General features: G+C 40.6%; 1 protein-coding gene across 2 annotated transcripts in view; it reads left to right on the forward strand.

The window, feature by feature from the left end:
- Window positions 1–596: 596 nt before the first annotated feature.
- stk35 (serine/threonine kinase 35) overlaps window positions 597–25,927 on the forward strand; it is a 28,042-nt gene continuing 2,711 nt past the window's right edge. Inside the window, exons 1-3 of one of the 2 annotated variants that reach the window (XM_005805802.2) lie at window positions 598–1,414; window positions 3,752–4,560; window positions 15,515–18,466. In XM_005805802.2, coding sequence (XP_005805859.1) covers window positions 892–1,414; window positions 3,752–4,494 — 1,266 coding nt within the window. In that variant the 5' untranslated portion in view covers window positions 598–891 and the 3' untranslated portion in view covers window positions 4,495–4,560; window positions 15,515–18,466. Of the gene's footprint in view, window positions 1,415–3,751; window positions 4,561–15,514; window positions 18,467–25,927 lie in introns of those variants that run through there. The other variant, XM_023332340.1, reaches the window with a different exon arrangement.

Below are 25,927 nucleotides of genomic sequence, written 5' to 3' on the forward strand. Positions count from 1 at the left end.
GTTTGTGTGTTGGGTTGAGGAGGCGAGGACTGACTCTGGAAATATTTATATTGTTCAGATGAGGAAATGTGGTCAGGAATGCTTCCTAGATCACAAAGGACATTTCCTTCACTGTCTTTTCAGCTTCTTCCTTCTGGGAGAAACAAAAACAAACAAACAAACAAAAGAAAACCTTTCTGATTTGTTCCCTCTCCAGAAACGTCTCTAAACTATTCTGCACCGGTACATTGTCTTTATCTGGTTGTCTTAAACAATGTTTTGCACTAATGTGGTTCTATATGTTACTTTGCATGTTGTATTTTTACTATCTGTCCATTCATCCACCCACGTGCAACCACACGCGCAGTTGTGACCTGACAGATTTAAAGCCGCGCGTGCAGCACGCCTGAGTCCACGTGCTCCCACCGCCACGTTACAGTCGGAGGACAGGACCGTTTACGCTGGATAATAACTTATAACCCCGGTGCAAACATGTGTTTTTGACGCAATTAGCTTACCGTCAATAACAATTGTCCGTTTAAAGCTAAAACAAACACGCAGTTGTTATGTCAGCGAGCGTTTCCTCTCTGCGCCAATCACTGCGCGGCGGCGCTGCGGCTCTGGCCACGCCCTCTGTTCTCTGCAAGAGCTGGAACATTTTGTTTAGGAAGCAGAAAATATTTAGAACATCTGGACGGGCAGCCTGTGGCGCATCGGCAGGTTTATCGGCAACTTTTAACATTTTAACAGCTTAAAAAGTAAGTCTGCCATTTTAGACAGGCAGAGGTTTAACTTCTCCGAAACCTTCGACCAGGAAGACGCAAGAACGGCCAACTTTTATTTGGCAAGAGTTTAAGTAATGACAGATAAACACGTAATCGCCTCATGTTTGCTTGCGACGAAGAATAAGCTATGGATATATGCGACGGGAAGAGAAGAAGAAAGGTAAGCGGCGGCGTGCGGGGCTGCAGGCGCAGCGTGGCCGCCAAGATGAAGCGGGAGGCGGTGAAGGTCCTCCGCTCCCTCTCAGTGGGGAACAACAACAGGCGTGCTGAGGCCATGGACGAGGAAGACGACGAGGACTGCTTCTCCATTTCCTTCCTCCGGAGTGACCCCTCCAGGCCGGCGGCGGCCGTGTCTCCGCGGTACAGCCTGCTGCGGGAGGTGGGCCGGGGAAGCTACGGGGTGGTGTACGAGGCCGTGGCCCGGAGAACAGGGGCCAGGGTTGCGGTGAAGAGGCTCCAGTGCGACGCCCCAGAAAACGTCGAACTGGCACTGGCCGAGTTCTGGGCCCTGACGAGCCTAGAGAACCGACACCAGAATGTGGTTCAACTAGAGGAGTGCGTGCTGCAGCGGAACGGCCTGGCCCAGAAGATGAGCCACGGCAACAAGAAGTCCAAGCAGTACCTGCGGCTAGTGGAGACCTCCCTCAAAGGTACCTGTACTCTAACACACTCGGTGCTTAGACAAAGGCCTTGAAACCTGAAACAAGGGCCTGCAAATTGAGTTTATTCAGGAGATAATGTGCTGACTGGCGTCAACAACATGTAGCCAAACTTTGATGCTCTTGCTGCATAGAAAACTTCTGATTTAGCCAGTTGATTGGATGTAATGCAGATTTTAGCCTGCATTACTAAAATTAGCTTAAAAGCAATAACTACTTATCACCTTTCTGTATTTCAAAATAAAATGCAACTTTGTGAGATTAGGACCTACTGCTGCTAACTCTGCACTCAGATGAAGTAGTTTGCATTTACACCGTTTTTTTTACTGTAGTTGAAGGGAAACGTTGTTCTACTCCAGTGATTTGGATTTCCTTCTGCAGCCTCCTCTCTGACAGTGATGTCGCTGTACATCACCTAGAAGAGCCGCAGAGAGAACAACGCTGTGCTTCCTCCAGCGCAAACAAGAACAAAGTGTACTACTTGGCTGCATGTTAGAGACTTTCTTCCTGACTAAACACTTAGACGTTTAACGTTAATGCTGCACCATAAACTCAGAAACGTAAAAAATCAGCCAGAGTTATGATTCAGACACTTTTCGACTCAGGTCGGGGGTTTCTACTTGACCTATTTATGTCTGTCTCTTCTGATATAGTTAATGATTTTGCTGATCATTGCTATTTCTATATTATTGATACTAACTCAGCCTTTTCTAGTTCAATCTATGTTTCCAACTAAACCCAGCTGCTACGTTTGCGACTCTTCTTTTAATAGCAGCGCAGTTATGTAAGTGTCACAGTTCTGGCTCTCTAAGTAAAATCCTTCAGTGACATTGTTTCTAGACTTTATCTAACAGAAAATAATAGATCACAGCAACAATGTTAAAGCCTTCGACTTAAACATTTTGAGTTTGTTTTGCTCTGATTCTTGTAAGTTTCAGAAGTGTGAAGCGAAGAAGCAGGAATGGCACGATACGTGACAACTCCACAGCGATTATCATGACAGGTCAATGCGTGCAAGTGACGTGGTTTCCTCCGCGTGTCATGAATCTAGTTTCACTGAAGCCTCAGTCACTGCTCCTTCACGAAATCAGTCTGGTCGCAAAGTGTTGTGTTTTTGCTGTAAGCTCAGCTGATTGCAGCTGTTAAGAGATCTGTTCTGAATAAAACAGATTCTATAACATTAAATCGACACTAGTTCACTGCTGGACTTGAAGAAAGAATCACTTTCTGCAAGAGCACAACATGGACTCAGCCAGTATAGACGTAATGAGCGCCATATGTTACACCCCTGGGTTCAATTTCATTTTTGATTTGTCAGATTTAAAACAGCCTGCCTCCTATCCTTCCTACTGTCTACCCAGAGTTTAAAAAGGTAAATGTTCTGCTTAGTCATAGCTGGTATTTTCAACTACATGAAGGGGCTGTTAGAAGGATTTAATAAGTCATGGTGATGATTTTAAGGAAGCTGTTGCCAGGCTGTTCATGACTTGCATAAACCCAGAATGAAGCAGGGCAGGATCAACCTTTTGAAACACTGTCAGGACATGACTGGCTTTGTTCTTAGGTGGTGTAAAAGCAAACCAGTTCTTTTGTGGAACCAGTTAAGAACTGGTTCCAACACTAGCTCTAGTTGAGCACTGGGACACTGATGGGAAAGCCCAATGTCAGTCAACTTCAGTCCACTTGTTTTAATTACTGGAGCATTAAGACCATTTTTTACATTAACAAATAAATAAAGAACCAACTTAAATGGGATTCTTGTTGATTTTTACTACCATCTTGTCACGTTAACAAGGCTTTTCTCAAAGGGCTGATGACAACTGTACAACCAATTTCTGGTCCTTTGTCGGGTCTTCAGTGCCTGACTAGACATGATTAATCTGCTGGAAATTGTTCAAAGATTTGTCAGTTGTTTGTTTTATTTATTATGTTTTAATCACTAAGTGGATTATAGGGTTAGTACTGGTGGGAAAAATGAAAAAGCAGTCGAAGGTAAAACTTAGAAAGACCTTGGGAAACTGGAGAAGCACTGGAAAATGTGCCTCAATGAAAGTAAGTAAATAAATCAATTCTGATTTTTCAGGTTGAGATATCTGAATGATTGGAGAGACTTGGGACATTTTTAAGCCATGACATAGAACCTTGCCACATTAGCTTTCCTGGAAAATCCATTGCTTTTAGATTTGTAGAAAGTTTAGTACCATTAATGCTGAGCTAATGTGAAAATAATTGTGTTCTTGTTCCTGAGCATTATTTGATTTTTGCTTTCATAATTTGGGCATTTTTGACTTTTAGAGTTGTAACAAAGTATTGTCTTCTAATCCTAAGGTGAGCGCATCCTGGGTTACCCAGAGGAGCCATGCTACCTTTGGTTCGTTATGGAGTTCTGCGAAGGTGGGGACCTCAACCAGTACATCTTGTCTCGGCGACCCGACCCCCAGACCAACAGCAGCTTCATGCTCCAGCTAACAAGTGCCATTGCTTTCCTTCACAAGAACAACATTGTCCACCGGGATCTGAAGCCAGACAACATTCTCATCTCGCAGAAATCTGGTTCACCTGTACTTAAGGTAGCAGACTTTGGCCTCAGTAAGGTTTGTGCTGGACTAACCTCCAAGACCAGTGAAGAAGATCCTACAGTAAGAGCTGGTGGCAAAGGGAGCAACCAGTACAACACTGTCAACATCAACAAGTTCTGGTTATCGTCAGCTTGCGGCTCAGACTTCTACATGGCCCCGGAGGTTTGGGAGGGCCACTACACAGCTAAAGCTGACATCTTTGCCCTTGGCATCATCATTTGGGCAATGGTCGAACGAATCACGTTCATTGATGCAGAGTCGAAGCGTGAACTACTGGGCACGTACGTTCGACAGGGCTCTGAGATCATTCCTGTTGGGGAAGCTCTGCTGGAGAACCCCAAGATGATTCTGCACATCCCTCAGAAGGCCAGGAGCTCTATGACTGAAGGGGTAAAGAAACTCCTTCTGGACATGCTTGCAGTAAACCCTCAGGACCGACCAGATGCTCTCCAACTGGAAACACGAATGGATCAAGTCACTTTTGCTGCATGACAAACACTTCTAAACCTTCCCTTTTTTACCCCAACCCATCCAAGAAGGGACCCATTTCCTCTCCAGGTAGGCTGCCTCTCATTCTTCCATGTTAGTAGTAATTAGAGGTGTGCCGATCGATTGAAAGTGTATGATCAGTGATCGCCGATCACTGTCTCTTGTTGCCAATCACCAAAACCGATCACCTGTATCTCACTTCGCAGCCTGCATGTGCAGCTCATCTTCTCTTTCCTTCACACTGCGTAAGCGCGCAGCAACAAATCCTAACCAATGTTGCGTGAAACTTTAACGCTGAAGAGTGAATGGGGACGTTTGCGATGGAAAATTGCCTCGGGTTGAAGCACATCAAAATGCATCAACACAACAAATCTAATATACCTTTTAAAAACACAAACACTTGATGGAGTTTGGCTACATCGAGGCTCAATGCAGGAAAAAAGAGACATCCGGAGCGGTCAGACAGCAGGTAAAGCAGCCCACAAGTACCAACTCTCACCCAGAAGAGCGTGATGGTCAGAAAGCAAGTTCTACTCTTTGCTTTGTCCGTAATGTCTGGACCCTCGAAATAATTGCTAGTTTTAAATATTACCCAATCACTAACATTTCCCCATGATGTGTGTAACGTGCCAGTTCAATGCTATGAATCTCACCAGAACTTGTAAAGAACCATCCTCCACTGCGAAGACAGAACTGCTGAGCTGAACTAAATGACTGGTGATGTTAATTCAGTATTTAGAGACATAGCCAACACAGACTGAACTGTTTGGTTCACTTCCTCCGCTGCCATTATTATTATTATTATTATTATTATTATTACAAAACTACAGACAGGCTACAATACTAACACAGCGCACGTTTTAGTATTGAAAATCAACTTGCGCCGTTTCCTTTCCTCCGGTTTCCTGAGTGACCCGGTTGAAATTCTACCAGAGAAATCAAGTTCAATAGGAGAAACCCCAGAAGAAGCAGTGAAGAGAGATGAGAATCTAGTGGAATTGTGTAGACATTTTTAAAAATAAATATTAACTTTCTTGAATTTCTCAAAGATTAAAAAAATATGAGAATTTCACATTGTGAACATGTTTTCTTAAAGCTGTGGACATCATTCTACTTTAAACATACCTGGGTAGCATTTCCTAGGGTGCCTTGGTTCAATTAGTTAATTGGTTCAACTAATTGAACTAATTCAGTTGATTCAATTAGTTGAACCAACTGAATTGAATTGCTTCAATTGGTAGCAAGTAATTCAGTTAAGTTTGATATGTTGAGTTGGATAAACTCAACATATTATGATTATCTAACTCAATTCATTAAGTTCATCCAACTCAGTTTATATAATTGAATTCATTAACTGTGTTAAAAATGTCAAATTTAAGTCGGTCCTGCTCAAATCATTTCATATACTTCAAATAAAGAAGCAAACTAATAAATGATCTCTTTTTTACCAGGTTTTTTTTTTGGCTCAGGGCGCCTTTGAGACTAGTTAGACTAGTTAGTGGGTAATGACAGAGAGAGACGTCATGCAGCTAAGATCATCAGGCTGGAATTAAACTTACGACGGCAGCATTGAGGACTAAGATCTCTTTATGCGAGTTGTGCTCTACCCCTGTGCCATCACAGTTGGTGCAGGATCCATCCCTGGTGAATCTTGTGTCAGACGTAGGATACGAACCCGCCGTTGAACTTATTTGTCTGAAATACACTTTTTGTAGTGCAAGTCAATTTGAGGCAGTTAGTTTTGTAACTTTTAAGTTAATTAATAGTAAGTTGTCATCACTAGACCAAATAAATTAAGTGAAATTAATGTAAATTAGTCCACAAAATTAACTACAGCCAAAAACACATTTTAGAGTGTAGGGCTTTAAATGTAGTCAAAAATCAAAATCTCAAACTTTTTCTGTATTTTTTTTTTTAATCCAGTTTCAAAACTGGATTAAAAAAAAGAAAACTTAGGGTGTGGTAACCAGAGAGCTGCTGATCAGAAATGGAAGTCAGCATTTCTGCTGCCACTGGGAAGCAGGAAGGGTACAATCTGAGCCGCAGGGCAAACAGCCTTTGATTAGATGTTAACACCTGGGATGTGTGAGTGAAGCCCAAAACAAGGTGTTGTCACCGAATGTCTTTAGCATTGCGTGCTCATTATGTGAAGTGCTCTAACAGCAGGCTGTGAATGGAGGTGTGCCATTGTCAGGGACCAAACGGTGCAGAATGGAGAAGCTGAAATTAATTCAGAGAAGTGGGTTTTTATTTACCCCCAAGGAATGAGAAATGATTAACATAACAATTAGACAGGCATGCCAATAAAAGAAGTCAACTCAAAATACTAAACTCAAAGACAAAACTGACAAAAGACAGACTGACCTCCTGAAATGACGCATTACAGCATTTAAATACTGGTTTAGCTAAACCATATGGACACAATAGGGAAAAACAAAATGGCTGCCACATGACAATTAACACAACACAATGAAATAGATCCCAAAACTAGCGGGATAATAAAGAGGCAGGCTCACAAAGAGACTTGCAAAGATGTCTATACACAAGTTTTTCCTTCATGCATTCATCTGCAGTCAATTCAATAGGTGAACTCTCACTATGCACATACTTTTGTGTCCATGTAAACGACTGGATTTGGCTCCTCCGTCACACACAGAAACACATCTACCAGTACAGCCACAATGCACTGCGCCACCCATTTGCTGAGACTGGAATGGTGGTGAATTTATTTTCCGGTTCGTCCGTAAAGTTACACTTGCGTTAAGCATCAACTACAGCACAGCCAAATGCAGTGTTCAGTCTATCCACTCACCTGTATGAATAAACCCGCCGCGCTTTTCCCCACCAGGAAGCAGCTCTGGTAGGAGAAAGGCTGCTGTACTCTATGCATCTTGCCAGTTACGTTAAGTATGCTTTTGATCCCCAGAAAAACAATCAGTAGAGACTATCGATCAATAAAATCCCCCTGGACCAAACTTGAAAATTAGACGTTATGCTGCTAACACTTAAAGACAGATAATAATATGCCTCCAGGAATTTAAATAATTGAGGTACTTGAATCATATGAGGAGTCGTCACAGCCCTACTTTCAGTAGATATCTGAGATGCACTCTGACCTAAACTTTAATTCATTTATGTTAATGTACAAGGTAAACAACTCCATGCTCTTGCAACAAAATAGGAGTGGAACAGTTTGAACATTTGTATCATGATTATAGTTGGCACATTCATTTATCAACTTCAGTTGGTAGGTTAGTTATATAACTGATAATGGCCCAAATTTTTAAATCTATAGAGAGAGATTATTTTAATCTTTCTTGCATGTGAATTCTCCATTTGAAACTCTTTAGCAAAAATGTGTTTGTGGTGGCAGCAGTGCAGTAAAGTGTCCCTGTAAGATTTTAATTGTCTCAGTTTGCTATTTGGAGCAGAAGCTCCCTGCATGACATCAAACCGCCGCTGAGCGGATGCTCAGCGACCCAAACTGGCCGCCTGTTTGTTTGAACCCGAACTCTCCACTGACCAGGCCCGAGTTCTGGGTTTGTTTGGCAAATTAGCTCAGCGCTCCTTTCAGCCATTCTGTTAGCTCTTCGTCATAACAGGCTGCTCACGCTGTGACATAACACCGCCCAGCTGCTCAGGGTGGAGGGCACTCGGGGCAGAGCAATCGGGACGTTTCCCTGCCGCCTCCGATTGGCCTCGTTCTCTTGTGGCACGACGGGATAGACGGTTACGCAACAGGCTAGCACTGGTTCAGTTGATAAAGCTGTCATCTGTTGGAAAGAAGGATTAGTGATTAGTGTTGGAAAGAAGGGGAGGAGTGGCTGTTGGACCTGCTACTGGGGTGTTCATGTCTGCAGCTGCTAGACTGAAGGGAGCCGACAACGGCAGGATGAACACAGCGAAACCTGCGATGGAGCAACGTGGAGCCTGGTTTTATTTCTCTTGCATTATGCAGAATCTATGACTCAGTGACACAGAGAACATCTTAAAGAATTCAGTTATGAGAGTAAAGTCAAAATAATATGTATATATGCACACACATGTACACACACACACACATTTATATTTAAAGATGCATGTATGTACAAAAATACACATACAGTACCTGCTTACATGGTTACACAATACATAGAAACATCTACATAACAGTATAAGCTTTTATCATTTTACATTTTAAGGCTCTTTTAAAGAAAGGGCATAATTTAAAATTATCACTCAATTCATTCCACAGTTTGGCACCAATAACTGAAACACATGTAAACTTTACCTCTTTTTCTCTAACAAACCTCGCAAATTATATTTATTTTCTCTTAACTTAAATTATTTCTGAGTTTCAGAAGAAAGGTTTTTGTTCAAAGCTTTATACAGTATTTTTTATATATGTACAATGTTTTTACATTTAAAAGTATTACTTTGAATAAAAAGTTAGTTGGTTCACAATATCCCACATTATTAATAAGCCTAAAAGCTATTTTTTGTAACTTAACTAATATATCAATGGTTCTTGCATTTTCCCAAACGTCTGAGCAATATAACAAATAGGGCCTAACCAAGGAGGAGTGTATAACATTCAAGCCTTTTACCTTTATTAAATCTTTAATTTTAAACAACATTCCAATAGTTTTTACGACTTTATTTAATATATTCAATATGAGGCTTTCAACTGAGTTTATTGTCTAGAATAATATTTTCTGATAAACTATCAATTTCAACTCCATTTACTTAAAACTTTGCATTATTATAGATTTGATTACCAGAAAATATGATAAATTTAGTTGTTTTTCATTTAATGGTAACTTTTTATAAGCAAACCACTTTTTCAGCTCCTATTTTACTATACAGCACAGAACATTAGAATATTGTGAAAAAGTTATGAAACTTGTATATTATTCATTCATCCTCTCAAGCCACGTTCTTGTAATCTCAATGATTATGGTTTACAGGAGACAAAAACTCAAAGTTCAATGTCTCAGTAAATTAATATTACAAAAAAGGGATATTTAAACAAAAATGTCAGCTATTGGGAAGTGTGTTCAATATCATGCACGTCATCCATGGTTGTTCATGCTCCTGCATCGATGCATGGAGAAAACCAGCCTGTGGTTCTGATGAGGTCCAGTGGAACAAACGGTTGGAAATACAATTAAACGACATGTCAAGATAAAATATCATGCACAAAATAAATCCTGAAATGTACTCAAAACAGACCACTAACGTATAAATTTGTATATTGTTACAGGTATTAGTTACTAATGTGTCAGCCACTGTTATAGAACAATCTATCTTTCTACTGTTGTAAATTATTATTTTAGTAATCAACTAATCCGTCAGGTATTCCAGTCAACTGTTTGTTCTGTAGTTGCTACTTAAGCTAATAAAAGTAATATGAAAGAAAAAAATTGTAAGAAAAAACTATTCTGTTCCTTACTTAATAAGAAAACATTTAATTATATCCATTTTTATTATATAGTCTATAAGTCTTAATAAACACAATACAATTCAAACATCACCTTCAGTCAAGTTTGAAGCTTAAAAACCATTTTTTTTAAATAGACGTTTCTAATTTACTGCACTTTTTAGTTATTTTATTTCAGGTAGATTCTCTTCTTATTCAGCAAGTCCATGCAATGTTAGCCTAAAAGTATTTTCTTGTACATGCATTACATATCAGATCCCAGCAGCGACCAGTGAACTCCATGCATGTGATGGATGTTTCCTGCTGAGGTCGGAGGTCAAGCTGACGTGAAACACCAGTTCTGCTCTGCGGTGCACACACAGAGCTGTGTAATCTTTTCTATTTAAAGTGATCCCATGCCGTTGGCGGTTTTTGTCTCTTTCTGGGTGGCAGTTCGTTCTGTCCCCCGCCGCCTCCCTGCACAGATGCTAACAGCACTTAGCACTGGAAGTGAGAGCGTTTAGCTGCACAAACCATTATCCGGCTGGAACACAGCAAGGTAAATGGTAAAACAGTTTAATGAACCTTCAATGCAGACAATTTGCCTGGAAGAACTGTAAACATTGAGGTTCTGGAATCATTCAATGAATCGTATCGGCCCTGTTGGTAATTAATATTTGTGCTTTACTGTGTTTTTACGGCTGTAAAAGTCCTCTTAGTGAAAATGTCATTCATAGAGTTGCCTTTAGGTGAAATCAGAATATTGAAAATCATGTGCATGTTTTTATTTTGACCGGTCCTCAAACTCCCATCCACTGCTGGACAGCGAGTGCTGCTGGTTCAAGGCTTATGGAGGCTTTGGTCGGGAACATTTTGTCCTCTCGCTGCGTGCCAGGCTTACGCCTCTCTGTCTTAAACAGCCCAGAGCTCTGACAGCTCCTCTCTTCCTCTGAATGAATGTAATGAAGTAATTCATTACTTCAGGAATCAATTTTTATATATTCTTTTCTATTGACAGCACCGACAATCGTTGTACAAGTTGAGGCATTTCACCGCGCAGAGCGGTTCTAATGAATATGCCAATGCCTCCAAGGCTTTGCTGCTTCGCAGTTTAATGCTCAAAAGCATTTAAAAACAGGATTCAGATAATTCAGACTTTTTGATAGTACTCCTCTGAAGTACACTGTACTGTACAACATGTTCTGAACAGAAGTTGGGGAACCAGAGGGAGGCAGCTCTCCGAGATCTGGGAGTGTCCATCACATTTGTGCCCATAGCATGCTTGTAAAAGTCTGGGTTCAGTGATTGGGGAGGCCGTAAAAAAAATGTTTCTTCTGGGATTCAGAGCCGGTTACACAAGCGAGCTGTTGCATAACTGGTCGACTAAAACACCTCAGTGTGTTTTTGTTTATCAGGAAGTTTAACAGAATTGAGCAGAAAACTCACAAAAATAGATTTCTAAATCTATAACGTCGTGGTAAAATGAATCAGACTTAAATTAAGGAAGAGGAAAAGCCTGAGTCTGGTCAGAAATGTACAGTTCATGGATAGTGGAGGCATAACTGTGGCTACGCCGTGCTTTAGAATAACATTTGTCCACATCTTTTCCCGTCTGCTGTCCTCATTCATGGTGACTGTGTTGGATCTAATTGGTTTACACTTCTCAATCCCCTTTAAGTCAAACGGATCTGTCCCATGCTCTGTGTGGTTATATTGTCGTGCCTTTGTGATGTTAATGGGATCATTTTGTGAATAATAAAGCAGAAAAGCCGTCTCTCTGGGTGTAAATAATTGATGAACAGGGGCACTGGCAGCATCTGCTGAAATAAGGAAGGATCTGAAAGTCCTGTGTCTCTGCTGAGTGTTTAAACTGGGAAAATTATTGTACCTTTTAATGTTTTTAATGTTCATCTAAAAAAAATTAAGCTAGACTGTCCTTGTGTTTGTTTGTGCCCTAAAAATTAAATGGAATAATCAGATTTTTTTCTTGTCAACATGCTAGTCCATTGAGTTTACCAAACTTTTTTTCTCTATAGTTATGAAATAAGTGGCACTTATTGCCTGGTTTTACTTACACTTGTATAAAAAGTGGTTGCATTTTTCTACCAAGAAGATCCTAAATTTTGTAAATATTACAACATGAATATTACTTCAAAACCTAGGTATGGCATAAGATAGCGACTGTCATAATTTGACATTATGAGAATGAAAAGGGTCTTAAAAGGGTCGAGTGTCTGTTCTGGGTCGGGGAAGAGGTCCTGCCCCAAGTGGAATAGTTCAAGTATCTCGGGATCTTGTTCACAAATGAATGAATGAAAACTGGAGCGGGGTCTGCAGTAAAGCTGGTGCTGTAATGGTCTGTCATGGTGAAGAGAGAGCTGAGTCAAAAGGCTTGATTTATCGATCAATCTATTTTCTCTACTTGGGCTGCTTCCCCCGACCCCTGATCAGCAGAAGAAAATGGATGGATGAATGAGATTTTCCCAGTGCAATAAAAATGTAATTTTGGGTGAAAGTGTAACATTTTTGTTGTGGTCTAGTTATTTGTTTACACGTTTCTAGTGACAGGAGTCTCTCACGTCAGATCGTTTTTGGACCGCTCCCCCACGGAGGCGTCTGCAGGCGTGAAAGCGCGGAGGCGCAGAATGAACGATTGCTGGGTTCGTTCTACACATGCATAGGCAGATAACAAAAACAATGGCAGATAACAAAAACAATGGCAGATAACAAAAACAATGGCAGACAGCATTGTGCTGTGCTCTGCTACTTAACCTGTTCAGTTTAACACAATTCCTCCTGCAGAATAGATCTGTGTTGATGGGTTACTGTTGACGATGAGGTGAAAATGAGTGAAATGGAAGCTAAGAGTTACAAGTGCATGCATGTTCAATGATGTGCAAAAATCGTTGGCATGAACAATGCAGCTGACTTATGGTGTCTCGATGGTCTAAACATGGAACGTTTCTCCAATCAACATCCGAAAATACCAGCGTTTTCCAGACAGTGGTCTGGTGGAAACACAGCCTTTAGATTAGGACTTCAGGCTGTGAAATACACTTGAAGTGTGAGATGAGACAGAACGGGAACATCTGCTTTTAATTTGAAAGCCTCTTATTTGTATGCTAATAATGCTAACAGTTCCCTTCATTTGCATTAGAGAGGGAATGTTGGCTGTCCTGCTGGCTCTGGGTTGTTTTGAGGCTGTAAAACATGCAAATCAACACATTTCATCAGCATTTCTATGAAACTGCTGATGATGTAAACTTGGCTTCATACCATCGAAAGGCTGGTGATGCAGAGCATTGTTATAAGCAAATTTAAACGCAGATAAGAGGGAACACTATTTAATGTTCTCTTCCACTTTTTTCTTATTTGGGCTCTTTGGTTGTTCTCCAATCATTTTATCTTGCAATTAAACAAAAGACCTTTGAAACATTTCTTCGGGTCAGGCATTAGTTTCAGACATGAGCAGGACCAGTTTATTGGAGGAAGGAGACAGTACTCTACACGTCTGAGAACATATGACAATGCTGATCTTGTTGATGCTTACTGAAGAACTCTTTGCAGGTGTTCAGATCGGGACTGGTGTTCACCTAAAATAATCCAAAATATTCCTGAAGCTGTTTTAATCGCTACAGTCAGATGGAGACAGTCTTGTTTTTCTGTTGGGAAGAAGTGGACTAACCTCAAAGTTGATGCATTATAATATATCCTCCAGTTAGATGTTTAGCATCTGCGTGGTTTGTGTTTTTTCTCTATTGACAGATTTAAACAGAAACTAAGCACACACTTGGAGGTGATATACTAGAACTCCTGAGTCAGCAGTACGGAGTGGATGCTGTGGGATTGGTTGAGGCTCTCCAGCTCGCATGCCTCCAGCTGAGCTTGTGTTCCTAACATGTGCACTGCTGTTATGCAACCTGTGAAAGGGGAACGAGCCGCTGCACGTCAGCCGCTGGGCTATTCTTGGAGCCGAGCGCTGAACCCAGCATGGACGCAGGTTCAGCAAGCTTCCCTCCAGGAACAAACTACGGCCGAGACTCTACCCCACAGTAACACTTGGTCTTCTTCCCTTCTGTTCAGTCATGGCCACAGATCCTGTTTGATTCCACACATACTAATACATGATGGTGAGATATGGTGACATATCACCATCACCATATATATGGTGATATATGGTGCCAAAACTTGTACAGTTGGTTAGGACCATTCTAAACTAGTTATTAGGTGTGTGGCTATGCATGCAATAAATTTATGTAAACTGAATGTTTGTTAAAAAAAAAAAGTCTATACCCAGAAGTTTCTGAAAATAATTTCACACATTTTGCCTCGTGAATATTAACATATGAATCTAGATGATTTTACTCTGGAATATTGAAATCTCATTATATATAAGTTGATGTTTCGTCTATGTCTTTAGATGTACTTGACAAATTTCTCTGCCAGTCAGTCTGTTGTCCAGCAACGCCTTCTTCGGAGATGTTCTAGAGGGAACAAACCTATATCTGTTTTTGTTTTGTGAAAGCAGAGGGTTGAATGTTCTGTCTGAAGATCAACTGAGAACAACCCAGAGCAGCTCTCACAATGCTAATGAGCAACGTAAAGTCCATGGTCTTCATGGAGCATGAAGTCCAAACCTTCGCTGACATTCTGCTAAAAACCCCACAATTTCACAATTGTGATAATAACTAAACAATCAAAATAACATCTGAATAAGTTTATTCACGCAATAAAAAAAAACCTGCCGCGCCATGATGCTCCAACTACTTCCTGTTGTCTTCTTCATGGTTTGCGCCAGTGACAATATCCGGTTGTTGATCACATGACTCGTGATTTAAAAAAAAAAAAAAAGTGCTTCCATTGCAGTTTTACAAAATACAATACTTTTGATGCAGCTGAAAAACCACTTCATTCCAACTCAAAAACCTTTACTGAGAAACGTGTTCTTTTGAAAGTGTGGTTTCCATTAAGCACATTTATTTTTATTATTCTAATTTACATAAAAGTTATATCTGGATATTTGGACAGACCATTGTGGTTCACTGATATTATCTCACCCTGTACCAGAACCAAAACCAGTTCTAGAAATGTAAACAAGATACTACAATTTTAAATATTAAGTGTCTAAACCAATCCTAAATGCACAAGGAGAGCAGTTTCTTTTGTTGAACCTGCAGCAAATCCCAACATTATCGGTTTAATGAACAGAAAACGCGACGTTTGTCCAGTAAGGCGATTCCAGTGCAGCTGCTCTTTCCTGAGGCCGTTACTTCCCACTGCTGCTCCTGTGCGGGAAAATACTCGAGCAACCTGGGACTTACTTTGACATCATGTCCTTGTTCAGTTTTGATTTTGAAGAACCACAAAGAGTAAAAAGGAAACCTCTCTGCCCGTGAAAAAAGAAAAGATTTTTGCTGAGGAAACTCACAGAGCTCAAGGTTCTGAGGAATAAAATTTAACTTTGATTTCTGATACTGAATGAGACAAAGCAAAGCTGGAGGTGGATTGTAAAAGTTAGGTTTCTTTCGTCATAAAGAGCTTCTTTGGCAGTAAGAACTGACGGCCTCAAAAGTCACTGTGTGTGTCGTCGCCTCATTCTGACCTCTTCACTCTGTTTCTCTGCAGACCTGTTGTCTCCATGGCAGTGGACGGGGAAGGAAGAAGGACTCTGACAACCTGAAATGTGAAGACTCGTGATCTAGAACTGAGCTGCAAGACAAACTGGAGCATTATTCCAAACCTCTGGGGCAGAGAAATATGCAAATAAACTCCTTACAATCTCATTTTCATTTTCTATTCGCTTACTGGGGAGATGGACAATGTCAGAGTGCTGGCTGGATCAGAAAGCAGCTTTCATTTTGTAATCTAGTTTGTTTTATGAGTTTGTTCTTCCTTAACTTTTGTACTGTACTGAACTATGAGGCAGGTTGGCCGTGTTCTCACCGATTAAAGCATTCGTGGGAGTAATGACTCTGAAGAACAGACGGCTGCTACCTTCAAACATCTCTGTGCCTTTAAGAGGATTCACCCCGAGTCGACTGGACCCGCGGGAGAATTCATCCTGAAGGTTCTGAACCAAGATGGAAACCTGAGAAGTCTGCGAACTTGTGAAGTTTCAGGCTAGCAAAATGTGCAAACATTTTGTTTTAAAAGTTTTGAATGATTCATCGAGCGGGTATGATTTCAGAGGAGGCAGTCGGGGGGTCTCTCGGAGTTCAACACTGAGGCGCAATTAGGAATCAGAAAAATCTCCCAGAAGTTTAACAACAGAGAACGACAGCGATGTGTTGATGATGATGATCTGCGCCACATTCCAGATGAAGATCTGATGGGTTTTTAGAGTTGAGGCGAACTCGTCATATCAGGCCTTTCAACCTGTGCAGTTGTAACCAAACACGATCATTTAAACTCGTCTTACTGGGCATTAGTTCCTGTTCAAACCAAAGAGCCCCTCATGGACCAAGTGCACACGGTTTTCCTTTGCCATAAGAGTTCTCCATGACCAAGGAGTCGGTTTTTGATGATTTTTCCCAGCGCTAGCAGATGTTTTAGCAACTGAATGTTTTTCTGTTGAGGTTGAGTGTGGCATTTTGGACAGGCTGACAGAAAACCTCTATATACATTAGAAAATGTGCAGATTTCAGCCATTTCCAGCATTGCACCTTATATATTTTCAATTTTGTAACGGGGTTTGGATGGTGTGAAGTGGGTTACTTTGTAGCTTTTACACGTGAGCAGTATTGAGTCTTTAAATATTTCGCTGTCCGGTGCCATTTGGGGGTTTCTTCAGGAAATTGGAAGCTGTACCATCTGAGAATAATCCCAAAGGCACACGGAGACACTCGTCCTTCTCTCTGGTTCCTTCCCGCTTCTTATTGAAGTGATTTGAACTCTTTCGGTTGTAGCCTGCTGACCGGTTAGACAGGAAATCACAGGACGTTTGGACTTGTCTGCTATAGAGCCCTAAAGGCAAATGAAAAATCCAGAGCTTGAAGGACTTCCAGGGGAATATGACTGAACAAACAGAGAGAGAGAGAGAGCACGAAATGTTGTCACCAGCCTCTCTTTGGGACTTGAGTGTCCTTCAGTGACTTGGCTCTGCAGCCACAGTAGTTCTGAGACTTGTTTTAGTTCTTCTGTAGCGTGATGCTACCTCCTGCTTAACACTCATCACCCTCAACGGTCTGTAGTAACGTCTTAGGAGTGAGGATAGGGTTCACAGTGGCTGAGTAGGAAAGCATCTGACCCCATACTTGATGTTTTATTCTTCCTTCCGAGGTTCTGGCTGGAACCAACACCTCTCTTTTTCCCAGAGTTTTACTAAATGTACATCTCACCTACGAGCCACAGTGTGTTCATTTAAAAGCTACAGCTCCAATAAGGGTTTTACCAGGACTTTATCTAAAGGCAGATGGTGGTGTTTAACCCTCCTCTGGGTACATCTGGACGCTCAGACTGGCATGAGATCAGCAGGAAGACTGAAAATCATATGTAGATTAATTCTGCATGGAAGTCTGAGAAGGCTGCTTTTGTTTTGAAAGGCCTCTGCAGTTGTTGGGGAAGCTACGACGGGCTTCAGCGAGTAGTTAAGTCTATGAGCTCAGGTTGTTGAGAAAAGCAAATGAATTACATAAAAGCTGTGGTATGCAACTCATAAAACCTATTTTTAATATGTATTTAAATCTGTCACCATGTCGTGACAGTTTATGAGACAGTCTGTTAAAAGATTGATCTCCACCTCCTTCCTGTGCTGCTGGGAGAAGGCAGGGAAACTTTACTTTTTGTTTCACACAGATTATCTCTTGTATTACACTATCACGCTTTGGTGACCGTTTCAACAGATATGTAACTTTTTTTATTTTATTTTTTTATAAAAGTTACATACTGCAGTTTTTAAATTTCTCAGCATTTCCCATGTTTTCCTGCTCGGCCATAACTGTGTTTTTGCTCTCAGTAACTTGTGTGGTCGAAATGCCAGCAGCTGGTTCTGCATTAAATATTCAGAGTGTGAAATAAAGTGACATCTGGTAGCAAAATGAAATGTCCAACTCTTACGGGAGCTGTAGATGTTAAAGGGTACCAAACATCAAACTGTGAAGGTTTCAGTTCTACGATGTAATAGAGCTATTTCTTTTTTTTTTAGTTATTTTTTTTTACCTGGAAGGTGTTAGTTCATTCTGTCCCGTTCTGTGTTTCACCTTTATAGCCACCAAACGCAGTGAAAGGTCATAGTTCATGTCACAGTTTGTGCTCACTTGCTCCTGCTGCTGTTTTTCCATGTACCTTTTTTGCAGAATATTGATAACTTCACTTGAACACTATGCAACAAAAGATTTAATTGCCTCACTGTAAATGCTGCACAGAGCCACACCCTCCTCGAACTCTTGTGGATGATATCTTGAACTCTTTCCATGTTTCAGTGTGTACAGAATCGTCTTTCAGGTGTAAAATAGCGACTTTTTGTTGTTGTCGTTCTTAATAAAGCTGACAGGAGCCATTAGATGTTTGAGGAAAGCATCTGTTATTTTGCTGTAAATATCTTTGACAACGTTTCGGCAAATAAAAGCTTAAAATGTGTGTTCGTGGAAGTCGGTGTGTGATTCGGTGATGACATCCACGCCTGGCGAGCAGAAGATTGGTTTGTTTTACAGCGACTGTGACCAGCAGTGTGTTTTCAAGCAGCAGGAGGTTGAATTCCCGCTGGATTAATCCCGTTTTATCAGCCTAGAAATACCAGACGGCCTTTGATCGCTCCAAACTAAATCCATCCTGCAGTCTGGAAAATGTTTGCAAATGCAAATGGAAGATCTTTTCCAGATTCCATCAATTGTTCTGGCTGCATTTAAATGTTTAGAAAACATTATTTACGCACTCTTAACTCAAGCAATAGAATCCAATACGATTAAATTCATTTTTACATTATTTACTTTGAAGTTAAATTTGAACTATAGCCGTGGTCAGTTTGTTTAAATCATTTCTTAATGCCTTTCAAATCAAGTTCATATATAATCATACACTTCAGTTCAATTCCTTTCACTTTATTAAAACCAAGACCAAAAACAGAGCAGCTGACATGTCTGCAGACCCCACACATTCTGGATACAACGGTTTGGACTTTTACCTGCAGGGCAGCACCACAGAGATGGTTTAACCCCGAGGTGGTCTGGTGAACACTTCATAGGAAATGTGCCCAAATTGATAACAGGCATATTTACCTAAATTCAGCCTGGTCTTCCTGAAAGAAAAGCAGAATCAAAGTCACATCCTTTGTTTCTGTGCTCAGCTTGGCGAATAAAGCCGATTCTGATGAATTCATATACGCATAAAAACATATTATTCAGATTATATTGTTATGTCATGCCACTCTCGACAAACGATGAAAAGATATTTTCAAAGGGATTCAATAAAAAAAAACACAAATCTGTACATCTTGGTTTTTAATCTTCAGCTCCTCATAATTTTAGTATGGTAGCTCTGTTTTAGGTCAAGAATGACTAAATACGTTTCTGCCGCACATTTTCAGTCTGAAAGCAGGATTTCATGTCTTTGGTTCCCAAAACTTTTAATACTTGTATGGAGTTAAATTTGTTTCACAATTATTCAATGAAAAACACCTAATCTCAAATAAAAATAAAAATTCTGATCAAAACTTTTGGAAGTATAACAGGGTTTTTTTTAATTATTTTTTTCTTTATATAAAAAGCTATTTTTTAAAATTAAAATAACTAGTTTTGTAAATAAAAAAAAAGTTGTTTGCAAAAATATAAGCTTGCATTTGCGCGTGTCAGAAACCTTTGGTTGCGCTTCTCAAACTTTTGCTTGCAATTCTAAGTTTTTGTTTGCGAATCTGCGGCGTCCCTGTGGGACGTGGGGAGTTTCTTTTCCACTCACGTTCCCTCGCAATAATGTACTGATTAGTTACGCTGGCCATCGTACGTTCTGTTATTCCGGTTTATGTGAGGTGTTTCTATGTATATTAATATCTCGTTGTGAAATATGTGAAGTTTGATCTTTTTCTTTAGAATAGAAAAGCACCACAAACCCTATGATATAAACAGAAACTTTCTGTAAGAAATAAAAACACATCCAAACTATTTTTGGATGTGTTTTTATTACATCCAAGATAATAAATTTTTGGATTAATTATTTCATCCAAAATAATAATTATTATTACTAGAAATAATTATTTCTAGTTATTTCTAATAACTCAGAAATAACTATTTCTGAGTTATTTAAAATATACTTTTTTTGACTGGGGGAAGGTCATCACAACATCAGGTCACCGATTTTGATGTCCAGACATCCAACGATTGGCTGGACCTCAACCTTTGCTGTCATACCTGATTGGTTCTTCCCTTCAGTGTCGATTGAGTAAAGAAACAAACGTTTCACAGAATGATAGTGTTTATGTTAAAGCATGAAGCCGGAAATCAGGTGAATTAAAATGGAAGATCTCTATGCAAATACATATGACCACTGAATCTAATCTGACAAAAACTAAAATAAATGTAAAATGACTGACATGAGCTGAACTCCAGTGAACAGATTCATCCTAAAATATTAAATTGCTAATTTTTTTTTAAAGGTTTTATTGGTTCTAGTGGCCTTTATTTGATAGTTAATTGACAGGAAAGTGGGTAATGAGAGAAGGGGGAAGGCATGCGGCAAAGGTTGTCAGGCCAGGAATCGAACCTGCGACAGTCACGTTGAGGACTAAGGCCTCCTTATGTGGGTTGTGCTTAACCCCTGCGCCACCACAGCACAACCCTTGAATTGCTAATTTTGAACGGAGAACTGAGATGAACAAGACAAAATGTCAGGAGTGTGTGTGTGTGTGTGTGTGTGCTGGGAGAAGCAACAAGTAAACAATAAAAAAAAAAAAGTGCTGTAAATATCTGACATTTTGAGCTCCACACATGGGCTCGGCATATTGATTTCTGAAATATATTTGTTTTTCTTTGTCTTATTGATCATCAAGTTTTCCATTAGCTTCTGTCCTTTCAACCATATGCCGTCTAATGCGTGAAGGCTTTGTGATCTTTCTGCTCAGTGTGGACATGCAGGAAGCCAAAACAATATGCTCGGCGTCCTGTTTGATGCAGCTGAGTAATCTTTAATGAGCCTAATGGCTTCTGCCTTTCTGTTCAGGCCTCAGCTTCTCATAAAAGACTTATTGATCAGTTCCTTTATCTGCTTTCGAACACTGCACTCTGACCGCGTCGAGGTGTTTCAAGTATGTTTTAATGAGTCATTTTGTGAAAGGGAAGAAGTCCCAAGATGGAACTGATGCTGCTTTCGATTTTTATGGTTGCTAAAATATAATGTCACCTTTTCACATGAATCCTAATAATGCTCTCTCTGCATGTTCTACTTTGTCCCTTCATAATCTACAAACTCTGGGCAGATTTGTTTGGGGGGGGGGGGAAAGCTGTAATATCTCTGTTAATAGTTAAGGCATCGCGCTAACTTGCAACGTTAGATGCAGTTTGCATTTATTTTAACAAATGAAAGAAGCTGAAAAATATTAACTCACTGATAAACTTTGCAATATCAGAATAGGAAGTGAGGGAACTCACTTGTTTGGATCTAAGCAGGAATAAAGACGTTTCGGTAGAAGTACATGTCTGCTAGGCTAGCTCACCAAGCTAGCAGACTAGCTAGCTAGCTAACTTTGAGGGTAAAAACTTGCTTGTGTTTATTACAAAACATTTTTGATTTACTGAAAAGGCTTTATTAGTGTTTTAATGATGAGGCTTTTAAAATGGGGCTGCACAGTGGCGCAGTTGGTGGAGCTGTTGCCTTGCAGCAAGAAGGTCCTGGGTTCGATTCCCGGCCCGGGGTCTTTCTGTATGGAGTTTGCATGTTCCTGTGCATGCGTGGGTTTTCTCCGGGTACTCTGGCTTCCTCCCACAGTCCAAAAACATGACTGTCAGGTAAACTGGTCTCTCTAAATTCTCCCTAGGTGTGACAGACTGGTGACCTGTCCAGGGTGACCCCCGCCTCTCACCCGGAACGTTAGCTGGAGATAGACACCAGGACCTCCCGACCCCACAGGGACAAGAGTGTAGAAAGATGGATGGATTTTAAAATGTCTTCAGTTTTAAGGTCTGCGAGGTTAATATATATCTAGGGCTAAAATGCTAAAGCCTTATTCCTAGACATGCTAATGGACAGGACAAAAACTAGCCTGCTCTGGCGGTCAAGTTTAATAGCTGACACGGCGGCTCAAAAAGCGTGGGCATGCGAATATTTAGAGATTTCCTCTTTGAAAACGTAAAGTAAGGCAACGCTTTAGTGCAATGTTATTCTTCTGAAGGATTTTTCCTGCTGTGTGTTTTGAGCTCCATTTATAGAAATAGTCAGTTTACAACATTTGGCCTAAAAACAGCTTCTGTAAGCTATCTGTCTGTCTGTCTGTCTGTCTGTCTGTCTGTCTGTCTGTCTGTCTGTCTGTCTGTCTGTCTGTCTGTCTGTCTGTCTCTCAGTCCTTTGAGTTCATTTTAACATGAACTAAAATGTTGACATATATCACATTTAAACATTAGATTACATCAGCGATGGATATAAAAATGTGTCAGGTTTCAGCCTCAGCATCTCCATGAGGAAATACTGACGACTAACCCGACGTTAGGCTCCTCCACCATCACTCTTGGTTTTACTTTTGATTCATCATTTCACTCTGCAGCCTCTGTTATAATGTTCCTTTCAGAACAACAGGCTCAGATTAGGAGAGCACATAAAAGCTTTTACATAATTCTGTGATTTTACTGTGTCAGTCTTCAGTGAGCCTTCCCAAACGAAACATGTCCATATTATTTTCTTTTGTGATCAAAGTCAGATCTATGCCTTGCAGGTCTGTCTTAGTCAGATCTGTGTCTTAGAGATCTCATGTCTTCCCCGCTCCCCTACCAAATGCACAGGGTAGGTTTTTTGTTTTTTTTTCTATCCACTCTGAATCTCTGATGAGGAGTTCGTGGAGAGTTCACACAGGGGTCACAGAGAAACACAGCAGACCTGACATCGGGTTAGAACCACACAGACAAGCTGTCCTCAGAGAGTCTGTCTGGCTCAGAACCAGGCTCACCCAGTCCTGCTGCGGCGCCGACCGTTCACTGTGACGTAAACGCAAACTGAGTCCAGTCCTAGGAAGGTTCCTCCAGAAAAGCCTTACTGGAATATCTCTCTTTATTTCAAAACACAAAATTATCTCCAAGCTGCTAGCAGATTTTAACTCCAGTGCTGAGGGATTGACTTGCACCTTACAGATTTCTTTTGTTTGTGTTTTTTTTTTCTCTTTTTTTCCCGTCAAACTCATTTTAATATTAGACAAAGGTAACTGCACATCAGCCGGAGGCGCAAATACTAAATACGGACCGGAAGGACTGAGTAAAGGGTTTAAGGTGGACATTTTTTATTAAAAATTTAATTATTTTTTTGCAGAAATCAGTAGGAAAAAGTTTTTTGTTTTGGTAATTTGTTTAATCAAAAAGCCAGATTTTGTTAATCGTGACTGATTTTTAAAAACAATAAGGAAATAATTATCCTAGGGGACGAATGCTTCATGATCTCTGACCTCACCTCGAAGACATCCTGCTGAGACGTAATATCCTGGGCTCTTTGTGACCTCCTGCAGCCAGGGAGCCTGGGATCATTTTGGTTGGTCTGCTACTGGGAAGACTAACCACTGTCCTGTGTTTTCACTGTTTGTGGGTCTCACTGTGGATTACTGGAGTCAAAAAGCATTGAGATTATTTTGCAGACGTCAGTTTCTCAACTGCTCTTAAATTCCTGTAGATCGGGGAAATGCCAGATTGATTTATTTTTTTTTAGACCTGTAGATCTCCTGTGAGCCTACTTTATGTAGACTTTAACATGTTTAAGAGATTTCCTGACTCCACACGTCTGTCAATGAGCAGACCTGGGATTGGGAGATTGAACTGAAATGTGATTACTCTCTCTGTTTCTCTTTGTGTTTTCATAAGATCTTCATCACAGATCTGAAACATTTAAATGTGACAACAACAAAAAGAAGAAGCAAAAACGAGATTATGCAAAACACGCAGCTGGAAGAACCTTTTAGATATTTTCTAATCTAGTTGAATTCATACATTTGCAATATATTTATTGAATCCCAGAACTTCCTGCTGGTATCAGTTAAATTTACTGTTCGCTGAACCTCAGAGCTGACATCCGTCTTAAAATACGAAGTTTATTGATTCATGTTTTAAACAGATGCAGTCGTGTTCTGCACTAGCCGCTCAGACCTGCACCTGAACTGTGCTTGAACTGTTGACATTTCATGACCAGCTCTTTTTTAACATCAGATTGTGATGTCGTGTGTGTGCGTGTGTGTGTGTGTGTGTGTGTGTGTGTGTGTGTGTGTGTGTGTGTGTGTGTGTGTGTGTGTGTGTGTGTGTGTGCGTGTGTGTGCGTGTGGGTGTGTGTGTGTGTGGGTGCAGTCGGTCTGTCGTTTGACCCAAGTCAGGGCTTTAATCCCGGCGCCCGTCACTTCCTGACCTCTCTTCTCCTGTGGAAGTGTGGACAGACACACATGGATCTGAGTAATCCTAATCCACCTGCCTTTAATCTGCTGTGAGAACAAACTTTAAATGACCTGCGGCTTGTTCCACATAGCCTGGTCTGGCCTAGATGATGGTTATTCTTTTTAGGATGACGCGGCAGGAAAAAACAAGTTTTCACTCCAAACAAGTCTGCCTTTATCGCACAGTTTGTCTCATTTCCTATAGATGGATTCACCTTGCAGTGTTTTATGGTTTCAGTGCCATGTTTTTAGATTTTCCTTTCAAGCAACCAGGTGACCTTTTCAGTTCAATTCAGTTTTCTTTTCTACACCACCAGTGTTCAACAAATGTTGCCTTGAGGCACTTCACAAAAAAAAGAGAAAAAATTCATTCCATTTGATCTCAGTTCTCAAGCAGTGCAGTAGTTCAGTTCATTGCTAAAAATACTTTTGAAGGTTTTCTATCTAAGGAAACCCAGCAGGTTGCATCGAGTCACTGACTTTCAGCATTCACTCCTCTGAATCAGAGTCTCTTTACTGTCGTTGTACAAAAACAGTAAAACGAAATTTAAAAAATAGCAACTCTCAAAGGCAGTGCCAAAAAAAAAAAAGAAGAAGAAGTATATTTTAATAAATATAAAATAATATTGCAGAGACAAATATAAACAATCCGGATCGGGACCTTAAGAAAAAGATGATTTTTCAGGGCTTGGATGAAATTGCGGTGTCCAGGACAACAACAGCTCTTTACTGCACTGAAACGCCTCGCTGAGGGTAAGACCTGGCCGGGCCCTGAAGGGGCCGTGGTGACGCTGTGGGCTCTCCGAAGTCGGTCCTGTAGGTCTCCAGAGACGGAAGAGACATAGCGACAGCCCTTTCACACACCTGAGTCAAACTCTTGAGAACTTGACTGAATGCTGAAGGGGTGATTGAGTCGTTTGATTCAGGTGTGCTGGAGCAGGAACACATCTAAAAGCTCCGGAACATCTGGACATGAGGATCCCTGGACCGAACCGTTCTAGGGAGAAATTACAAGAAGCTACATGCTGCAGCAGCTGAGATGGAGGAGACAAACTGCTGCCCAGGTTCTTCACCGGCCAAAGCCAAGCGAATGGCAATGAGAGCCTCTGTTTCCTTGTAATTAATAATAACTGGCACAGAAATTAATTCTAGTCTGGATTACAACTTTTTAGTACTTCTCTTTTTTGCCGCTGTGTTTTAGTGTTCTTATTTCCTTCCCCTTGGGCTACAATCATCTCCACTGGCTTATCTCTAACTCTGGTCAGCTCAAGTTGCAAAATGTGAGATGACCGGATTCACTTGATTAGGTCGATGTCCTTCAAGAAAACTGACGAATGGGTCGACGAAAATGATTTGTGTTATATTTATTTGGCTACATTATGACAGTCCCATGTCAGTGAATGGAGCATTGAACAATATGCAGTGAGGCCTCTCAACCCTGGGTGGAAAGTAAAATAAATGCAGCAAAACCTTAAACTCCTGGAGGAAAATTAGCT

The sequence above is a fragment of the Xiphophorus maculatus genome, chromosome 1 (assembly GCF_002775205.1).
Source record: "Xiphophorus maculatus strain JP 163 A chromosome 1, X_maculatus-5.0-male, whole genome shotgun sequence".
NCBI lineage: Eukaryota > Metazoa > Chordata > Actinopteri > Cyprinodontiformes > Poeciliidae > Xiphophorus > Xiphophorus maculatus.